This window comes from Osmerus eperlanus, chromosome 6 (assembly GCF_963692335.1).
Source record: "Osmerus eperlanus chromosome 6, fOsmEpe2.1, whole genome shotgun sequence".
NCBI classification, from domain to species: Eukaryota; Metazoa; Chordata; class Actinopteri; order Osmeriformes; family Osmeridae; genus Osmerus; species Osmerus eperlanus.
Genome location: NC_085023.1, coordinates 21,699,072 through 21,709,598, shown reverse-complemented (window position 1 = coordinate 21,709,598; position 10,527 = coordinate 21,699,072). Strand labels below are relative to the sequence as shown.

General features: G+C 46.6%; 1 protein-coding gene across 1 annotated transcript; it reads left to right on the top strand.

The window, feature by feature from the left end:
• The first annotated feature begins 3,374 nt into the window (after nucleotides 1-3,374).
• On the top strand, nucleotides 3,375-5,929 carry irf2bp2a (interferon regulatory factor 2 binding protein 2a). Its single transcript, XM_062464388.1, has 2 exons — nucleotides 3,375-4,463; nucleotides 4,809-5,929. The coding sequence occupies exons 1-2, from the start codon at nucleotides 3,641-3,643 to the stop codon at nucleotides 5,522-5,524; spliced, it is 1,539 nt and encodes a 512-aa protein (XP_062320372.1). The 5' UTR covers nucleotides 3,375-3,640; the 3' UTR covers nucleotides 5,525-5,929.
• Nucleotides 5,930-10,527: the final 4,598 nt, after the last annotated feature.

Sequence of the window (10,527 nt, the reverse complement as noted above, 5' to 3'; positions counted from 1 at the left end):
CTCTGCAGCCATGGCAACTGCTGCATGTTTGGCAGAAAGCCTTTGAAGGCAGTGGAAAAAGAGGGGGAGGGAGAGAGAGAGGGAGGGAGAGAGGGAGGGGGAGAGAGAGGGAGGGAGGGGGAGAGAGAGGGAGAGAGAGGGAGGGAGGGAGGGGGAGAGAGAGGGAGGGAGGGGGAGGGAGAGAGGGAGGGAGGGGGAGAAAGAGGGAGAGGGAGGGAGGGGGAGAGAGAGGGAGGGAGGGGGAGGGAGAGAGGGAGGGAGGGGGAGAGAGAGGGAGGGAGGGGGAGGGAGATAGGGAGGGAGGGGGAGAGAGAGAGAGAGAGAGAGAGAGAGAGAGAGAGAGAGAGAGAGAGAGAGAGAGAGAGAGAGAGAGAGAGAGAGAGAGAGAGAGAGAGAGAGAGACGGAGCTCTCAGTAGTTGGCCTACATCCAGTGTAATCATGCCATGGAGCTGAAATGAGGCCTTTGGCAGCACACCAGGTTTCTGAGAACAAAGATGTGAGCTTCTAATGTTGGCGGCGGGGCCTGCTTGGCATCCTTTTCCATTTCCCAGCAGCCCTTGCCTTGGCTGCCGGCCAGCCCCTCCCCCCTGCTGGGACTGCAAAGAGGATCAGAATAAAGAAGGAGGCTTGTTTTTCTCTCTCCTCTCGCTCTGGACCCAATGACATCACTCTGCAGCCTCCAGACCCAGATTCCAGCCGCCCGGCATTTCTGTCTTGCTTGGGACCCTCCATTTCATACTCATGTCACTGGTGATTGGTTCTCAGGATTGGATGTTTTCACTCGTTTTCTGTTCTGTGAAGTTAACTTTAATGTGCATTCTCCCAATTGACTTCTTCTTGTTGCCAAGCAGTAAACATTCTGTCCAGGGGAATAGCAAAAATGTAAACAATGAACTCTACTAAATACACTCTGTGGCTGTCAACAGGATGTGGCTTTCCAATTAGGGTATGTTGGTGTCCATGGTTACTTTTTCCTTAAAAAAATAAATACATCCATTGAATAAAAGGACATATTAAGGGAACTGCGGTAGCCTTCTGCCAAAGGTCACTTCCAGTACAGAGGAGGAAAACAGCCTTGAAACGAGGAGAAAAGCTAGTGGAGTTCTAAAGACATCAGAGGATCTCTGAACATTTCTCTCCAGACCAACAGAACCACGTATGAGTACAGTACCCCCTTTTGGTTGTTTGTATTGTTCAGCTATGCGGTTGTGATAATGTTGTTATATAACAGCAAAACTGTTTGCCTCCTGGGGGGGGAACAACCAGAAAGAAAAACATTCAGCTGCACGCCGCAATATGCAGGAAACTTCAGAAGGAATACGTAATGATTTTGCAGCCATGAATAAAAGATGGTCGATCTAAAAAATTTAACAGGCGGCGGAATGCAGTGGTGCAGAAATAACGTGAGCTCATCGTGCCTGTGTCACATGCTGGGTATTCCCCCGGCCGCCACCTCCCTCCTTCCTACCAGGCGCCCCGAGCTAAGCAACGACTACCAACACTGGTAGTTAGTACACACCTGTTCTCACAGTATCTAGAGTCATGTGACACAGTCACCCCACTGTTTGTTACACCACAACTGTATCTGTAAGACTACCAACTACATCACAGCACACACTAGGCTACAGACTGCTCCTTAAGGATCATTTATATTTTAAAGCGCAAAGGCCTTCAAAAATATTTGATAAAGTGGTGCCTTTAAGCAATGACTAGTTTATCTTCCCCTGAATATTCTGTTGTGTATTCTCTACCATGGTAGAAACAGGGCTCTGTGAAGACTTTTCATATAAAGACATCGCTTCTCCATAATCAGGTCATTAAGGTTTCAATTGAATCCCAGCATGCTGTGATCTTGCATAACGTTGAGTTAGCAAACACGCCTGGTCTAAAGGATCCAAATATTCAAGGCCTGTTTTCCACTGAGCTCAGTAACTGAGTATTTTATTTGAACGTGTGCTTATTATAATGTAGGCGTTCTGATATGTGGGCTCTAATAACCATGTTTATAGTCATGTCAGGGCACCTTAATGGTGGTACACTCCAACATGCAAGAAGCCTTGCTGAATGGAAGGATGGGTCTTTGTATACAGCTGTACAGAGTTGGCTACTATCTGGGTAGTATATGATACCACTGCAGATTCAGTCATCAGCCAAGGACAGCCTTATGCTTCAGCGCAGGATCATGTCTATGGGCTGGAGGCCAAATGTCAGGATGATGTTCCCTGAATGGGCGAGGCAGATTGTGGGTACGTGAATCATCTTACTTCCTCTTCCAACGTCACAAAGGCTTGTAAAAACGTATCCTGCTTTGTGTGTGCAGGTTTCAGAGGTATTGCCTCACCCAGATCCTAAACGGCAGTCTGCAGGAATGACACGAGGCCTCAGGCTGAAACAGAAGACACCCGGCCCACAACACACACACTCTACTCAGCTTTAAGGCTTTTGATACGTGTTAGGTGTATTAATGATAATCAATTGTCTATATACAAGTAGGCTTAGAATAGCCTACCTAAATAAGATCATCTATTTAAATAAATACAATTTAAAATCGGATTATAATCGCGTGTGGCCTTTTTATTCTTTTAGATTAAACGTGAATATGTTATATTTTTCAATTCATGATTAACTTGACCTAATCAACATGACTTCTCTTAAAAATCAGTATTATGCTCCTGCTTCATAAGCAAATCTGAGGGTCTGTCCCTCGGAAATCCCCACCTCGTGCAGCTTCCTGAGAACCGAAGGCTGATGTAACACAAGAGACTTAAACACCGAAATGTGCTACAAGGCTATTTACAAAATATTGATAATATATATACAAAAATATATATTTTGCTCTGATAATTAGAACGAATGACCGCTCCTTTATGTCGGTAGTATTGTTTGGGACGTCACAAGTAGAGCATTATGCAAACAGCGTAACTCGTGCAAAGCTCGAGCTAACACGCAACCGATGTCCACAGCAACCCACCTCATTCTCGCATTATTTTGGTTACTGTAGAACAGGGTCCCACATTTAAGGTCTATGAAATTAGTCCAACCATTCACGAGATCTTGATCCAATGCATTGGTTTCAATAACAAGGACATTTGCAGTTTAGTAGAATATTATTTTCACAAAAGAAAACAAATTTGATTCTCTAAAACCACTTTCTCACAATCTTCGTATGAATCGGATACTACCCTCATTTGTTCACGGGCATGCGTGCTTCCCTGTTCGACCATGTTGCGACATGCTATTTGTTCTACTATGTCAGCGGCAGCCTTTAGTTTTGGCATCAATTCAAGAGATAAAATAGAGAGGGGCAGAGTCAGTGTGACAGCGCATGCGCTGAAGGGGCTGTCGAAGAATCAAGTAAATAGAATTGGTGCTCGAGCCACAAGTTTAGTGTTCGGCGATGACGTCACTGCTCCACATTGAGCTAGCACAGTTGTAGACAGAGAGTGAGGGAGATAGATAGAGGCGCGCCGTAGTAAAGTACACACTGTCATGAAGTTCTGTTTGTAACTTAATTGTTGTTGCCGTATTCGGGAGAGGAAGATAGTTGAGAGACGGGAGTTTGCCTTGACTGTGTTTTAAAGAGCTGGGACAGAATTTGCACAGATCTGGGTGAAGATTTTCGTCAGTTTTGTGAAAGCAATGTCGTCTGCGGCGGTTGCTGCTTCGAGAAGGCAGTCATGTTATTTATGTGATTTGCCCCGCATGCCGTGGGCAATGATTTGGGATTTTACCGAACCCGTCTGCAGGGGATGTGTCAACTACGAAGGAGCAGATCGGATCGAGTTTGTGATTGAGACGGCCCGGCAACTCAAAAGGGCACATGGTTTCCAGGAGGGGAGATCTCCGGGGCCAGGAAAGCCCCAACTGTCGGGAAAAGAAATTCAGTCCATCAACCATTCGACAGGAGACCCCGGTTCGCGGCCACCGCAGCCACTGGACCGCTACCCCCTCTCCTCGGACCGTCCACCCAGACTGGGTCCAGAATACCAATCAGGGAGACAGGCTAACGGCATTCCTGTTCCTAACGGATTTCCTAAACCAGACGACCCACCAGAACTGAACCGTCAAAGTCCCAACCCGCGCAGGAATAGCGCAGTCCCACCGAATTTAGTGCCTTTGGTTAACGGGAGCATGCCCCCTGTACACGCCGTAAATGGTAGACCGATCGGTCTCCCGTCCGCACTGACGTCCGGTAACCCCAGCGACCTCGGCAAGCGACCAGCCTCGGTCTCCAGCACGGAGCACGAGAGGGAGGCGAAGGATAAACAACATAGACCGGACAGCCTCATGTCAGAGATCTCCGATAGTCACAAAAACAGGGCAGACGAGTGGATCAACAGAGGCAAAACAGTGCGGGACTTGATGGCTATTCACACTTTCGACAGCAGGCTGAAGAAAGATCATGCAGTCATGCAACAAAGGGTGATGGGGTACGAGACCAGCGCCACTGCTTCAAAACCAGGTAAGCTACAGTCTCATCAAAATATCACAGTGGTTACAAGGCGTTTGTTTTTAAATACAATCATAATCTGCAAATTTTCGTGAAAATGAACCCTTATAGGCTACACTATGGGGGTCATATAGCCTACTGAAATAAAAGGGCAGCAATAGCACTGATCGTACTCTGCTCATCTCAAATGTATTTTCACTTAATAAATGGACTTTTCGAATGGTATAAGGTGTTGTTTTTAATAGTTGGTACTGTGCAGCACGGAACAAGGGAAACGCATGCTTCCTCTCCAGTGAATTATTAATCACTGTCTGTGTTGAACGCCTCGACTAAAATTTAACCCTTCCCTACCACCAGACAGAGGAAAACACCCACGGAGCATGAAGAGAAAAGCGTCGCCAGAGCCGGAGGGAGAGGGAACGGCGGCTAAATTAAACGGAGAGGGACAGCAGTGGTTGCCTCCTCTAACCGATGGACTGAAAATGCCCCCTGTTCCCCCGTCAAGTTTCGCCGCAGCTCCCTCAACGATATCCCCGCATCCCCGCACCACCCCGCCCGAAGCGGCGCAGAACGGACAGTCCCCAATGGCAGCCCTCATACTGGCAGCGGACAACGCGGGTGGGAACAACTCTCCCAAGGATGCCAACCAGGTCCACTCCACCACGCGCAGGAACAGTAGCAGTCCCCTCTCGCCCTCCATGAACCAGAGGCGGCTCGCTCAGAGGGACGGCTCCGGCGCGGGAACACCCCACGTGCCGAGCATGGACCAAGTGCACCCCCAAAGCATTCCGGACTCGTCAGTACCAGGCAGCATACCTCTCTGCTGCACGCTGTGTCACGAGCGTTTGGAGGACACGCACTTCGTTCAGTGCCCGTCCGTGCCCTCTCACAAGTTCTGCTTTCCGTGCTCGCGGGAGAGCATCAAGCAGCAAGGCGCGACGGGTGAAGTGTACTGTCCCAGCGGAGAGAAGTGCCCCTTGGTCGGTTCAAACGTGCCGTGGGCTTTCATGCAAGGTGAAATCGCTACTATCCTTGCAGGAGATGTCAAAGTAAAAAAGGAAAGAGACCCTTGATTTTTTTTTTTTGGAGGGGGAGGGGGTAGGGCAACGAAAAATACGAGTATATAAATATATAAATATCACATACATACCATCCAAACAAACTAATGGACTTGTACATATTGGACCTAAGGAAAGTGTATACTTCGTAAACATGGCTGTATAATTTTTGATTTTTTGAATACATTGTGTTTCTATATTTTTGAAGATAAAGGTATGTACTCATTATAACGGACTACGTTCCTCTTTGTTGATGTTTAACAAATTATTGATGTACTTCTAGGTCTGGTGGCAGTTCCTGTTTAACGTAGAATGTGACTAATGCTACTCTACGAGCACTTGGCAAAACTGAAATGCTTTTAGCTGTACTTGTATGCACTTGTTTAAAATTGCCAAATACAATTTCTGATCTTGTATGAACTCTCTGTCTGAGCTTGCCTTCTTTCAACGATAAACGTTTGTAACTATGGATACTGAGTTTAACGAGGCGTAGTATTTCCTTACTCCAAAGTCCATTTCGATCGCACTGGAATGTGAGTGCTTAGCAGCGGGAGAACACCGCCTGCTTCCTGCAGAAGAGAAATGGGCTTATTGACAGTCCTGGAGACGCGAATATCCTCTTGTCTGAGTTGGGGACAAGGCGTGCTGGTGTGGTGTAAGGATACACATTGAAATGTATTATTATAACATTCACTAGACACGTGGTGGAAAGGCCTGCATTATGTTGCATGACAATGCTGGAAATGTTGTCGTCGGAAATAGCCCTCAGGATTGAGCGTCATACAGTATGGAAATTGTTGAGTCAGTATTGGGGGAACTGGCATACATTAGTGTCCTTGTTTAATGGTATTTCACGAGAACTGCACATCTTGCTGACGACACTGGTCAAACATGCTTATGCTTACTTATGCTTAAAAAGCAGAAGTAATGAGTGAATATGACACATCCATATCCGTTTTTGTTACCTTAACACATTTTTTTTATTATCTGGATAATAATATTGGAAATGTAAAGGTGTAAATTCTCCGATAAATTCAACACGTGCTAACCTACGTAGGCTATGTATATAGCCGAACTGATAGCCACTCCAGTATGCTACTACGAAACTGTGACGTCTGGATGGCTCCTTATATTCTCAAGAGTCAAGAGCATCACGCGTTGTGGACGTGGAAATCTTCCGGAGTTTCTAGCTAAACAAAAACAAAAAGTCCAGGAAACACACTCAATTCATCATACCGACTGAATTTGGCATCACCTTTTCAATATTGACCTAGACTTCACAACAGGCCTGATCAGACTTGCATCTTCATATTTGATCTGGCGCCAGCTCCGAAAAAGAAGATTAAGTAGAACTAAAAGTAAAACTATTCCAATAGACGTTATAGAAAGCTTGTCTCGGGTTTACGTTCTTCCTCGCTCTCAGCTGGTCTGACAGACCGTCAGCATGAAGACATGTTGCCTGTAGGTGTGTGAGAGCAATGCAGAACTATTTTATGCAGACCAGGTGCTCTGCGTCTCAAGTTTTGTTAACACGTGGTAGAAAGGTATCTCATGTAAAAAAATATTTTCCCAAAATAGTACAGGTAGACCCATCTCTCTCGCCCTCTCTGTCTTTCAACCTTAGAACATCACCCTGCCCATTTGAGGCTCATAATGGCCTATTTCCTTGTTTGGATACTATTTGTTCATTTTTTGCACTCAGAAAGTTAGTGACATATTAGTATAACAAGGGTCACCCCCCTTGACCGGGATAAACGGTGTCCGCATAATTACTATCTTACATGTTTCCTATTTGGTCCTCTCCTTTAGATAATGTGGGACACAGAAACTCACGTAGCCCATATCAGTTCTGAGGGATGGAAAACTGCCAACACACTGCACTTTGTTATTTCACCTGGTCAGCACTTTGCCTGTCCTAGTCGCACTTTGGCTCATGGAAAACAGAGACTAAATCACAGCATGTCTTCCTCCGCGGGCTGCTGCAGCAGAGCAGAGAGGGGGTATTTATAAACGGAAAGAACAGGTTTCAGTGAACGTCCATTTAGCAAAGTCAACCAGCTGAACCTAATATGGAGAGAGTGACTCTGAGCCTATGGCTCTGTCATAACACAGCGCTCCAGTGTTGCGTAGTTACCAGCGTACGTGGGAAACAGAGGCAGGATGGGGTGTGTTTAGTCATACACAGGGAACATTAATCCTGTAGACCTCCCCTCCCCCCCCTTCCTCCCCCCCTCTCTCTCCCTCTCTCTCCCTTCCTCCCTCTCTCTGTCTGCCCCCCCCCCCCCTCTCTCTCTCTCTCTCTCTCTCTCTCTCTCTCTCTTTCTCTCTCTCTCTCCCTCCCTCCCTCTCTCTCTCTGCCACGCCGATACTGCAGGAAGTCCATGATTGTGAGAAGGTGAAGCTGGGTCTACAACAACAACGAGATACAGAACAAAGACATGCAGCGAGCAGTGGGCGGGGATGACATGACACCTTTCCAAGTCCGCTATTTATTTTCAGTGCAACAATTTCAAAATTCGGCTTTAGGCAATATGTAACATATGAATACAGATTCCCCCAAATGCTGCATCAGCTTGTGTGCGTTTGTTTTTGTGTGCTTGAAGATCTCGTTTAACAGGCTGTATCACAACGGAAACTTCTAGGCACCTGGCCAGCATATCTCCCTGACCGTTTAATGTTTAAACTCTGACTTTTATCTTGTGAAAGCACATGGTTGCCGTTGCTGATGTGCTTCTGTACGAACCCTTTATGGTTTGGACCCTGCTACAGTGTTATCACAATGTGGCAAGACAGTTAGTCACTGACTGGACTGACAACAGCTGGTCTGATATCACTCATCCAAAGTCCAACAAGGATTCATCTACTGTTTTATCAGTGTTTGGAACGAAACATGTCATCTGTACTTTATAGTACTCTAGAACCAAGCTATGAGGGGAAAAAAAGTGTTAATAAGGACGAAAATTTAAAAGTGTCATCTATATTATTAGCATTGCCATGCTGACTAAATAGGTCATTGCAACAAAACATGATCCGTGATATTATCAGTCTCCTTATCTAGTTGCCTGATCACTGATCACCAGTTTGAGTGACAGGACACAGCATTTGACATAGTTAGTGAACCAAACAGCATTGGCTCAACGTTTAATGGTTAACCATAGTGCATCCCGCTGCAACATAAAACATGAAGCTGTCAGCAGTTTAAGGTAGTAAAGATGGGTGGGGCTCATAACCACAGTTCTGAGGAGTCTGATCTTGTCTTTATGACTGTCGGCACCACCTGTGTGTGTTTGTGTGAGTTAGTTATACTGTATGTACCTTTGCATTACAACATGCCTGCAATTGGTACTCTTCAAAGTGTGTTAGTGGACACGTTGCTCCGCCTGAGTCGATGCCCTTTAGTCAGGACAGTCTTGGCCAGGTCCGTGCCGGAGAACGCTTGCAAGGTCAACACGCTGGATTCAAAACGCCGCTGTCTGTTTGTTCCAAAGGGAGGGGCAGGTTGGGGAGATGACACATGGAGTGTCAGAGTGCTGGATGTAGAGCGAGCTATCTCACTAATGAATCTATGTTTAGAACTATAAATCAAAGGCATGCTTAATCCCCAGAACGAGAGCGAGAGAGGAGAGAGGGATATGCCAAAAGGAGAATCTGGTCCACATTTTTTCGTCTCCCTGTATATCTGATCCTACGGTTAATTTTAGACCTGTCAGGGAAAACAAGGTCAGCCCAGATGTTGAATTGAGGACACACTTGAATTTGCTTCTTTTTTCATCAATCAAAGTTTCCCTTTGGAGTTGAGCCTGGGTTCCTGAGAGACTAGTAATGACTGCTTCTGCTCTCAGTGCCGGGGCAGGCTGGAGACCCAACCAGCAATTAGGTGGAGAACTGAGGAATCCGCAGGATATGTAAAATTTCCCCTTAAATTGTTGGCTTCCCCCCCTGGATGAGCTTCATCTCCTTGGTTTGGCCTGTTATGCCACGCGGGGCAGCGTAGCAGAGGAGAGGTGGGGCAGATGGCCGCTCTCCATGGCTACTAACAGCAGAATCAGGCGTTCCTGTGTGCATGCGTCACAATAAGCACACATAAGAATACGAACTGGAACTTGTTATGCTGAGGTGTTCTTGAGGAAGATCTCTTCAGCGTGGCTTTGATGTCTGTTTCCACCCTGCGTGTTTAATAGTTACTGCTCATATTCTACGTGCCTCGCATTTAATCACTGTGTCTTTTTCTTATGTTGTTTGTCCTTCTATCAGTCTCGCTCCCTCTCTTATGTTTGCTTTCAATATCTCTCTGTTTTTCTCTCAACCTCTCTGCTGTACCGTTGAATGTGAATCCGGTCTGTGAAATGGAAATGAGGACTCTCTCTCTCTCGCTCTCGCTCTCCCCCTCTCTCCCTCTCTCTCCCTCTCTCTCCCTCTCCCCCTCTCTCTCCCTCTCTCTCCCTCTCTCTCCCTCTCTCTCCCTCTCCCCCTCTCTCTCCCTCTCTCTCCCTCTCTCCCCCTCTCTCTCCCCCTCTCTCCCCCTCTCTCTCCCTCTCTCTCCCTCTTCCCTTTTTACCAGACATCAAAATGAGGCTGCGCCTCCAATGTTTTTCCCTCAGATCTTGGAGTGCTGCCAAATCTAAAAAGTGGAGCATGCAGAGAGAGGGAGAGAGAGAATATATAGATAGAGAGAATACAGAGAGAAAGAAGAGATGGGGAGTGGAGAGAAGAACGAAAGAAAAAAAAGGGAAGTCAGGGAGAGATGAGGACAAAGAATGCGACTGATCCGAATGCAGGATCTTTTATCCTATAATAGCCTACCCTAGCACAATCTCTCTCTCTATCTCGCTCTCTCTTTCTGCTGAGACATTACCCACCAGCCCGGGTTCAGACTCAGCTGATAAGATGACGAGGGGCTCTCCTGCCAAACACAGACCATGGCTGAACTCTACAGAGGGCTGCAGTACAGTAGGATCCGCTGCAGTCTGTATGTAACAGTATACCCTGTTGAAAATATCTCCACGAAGACTCTAGAA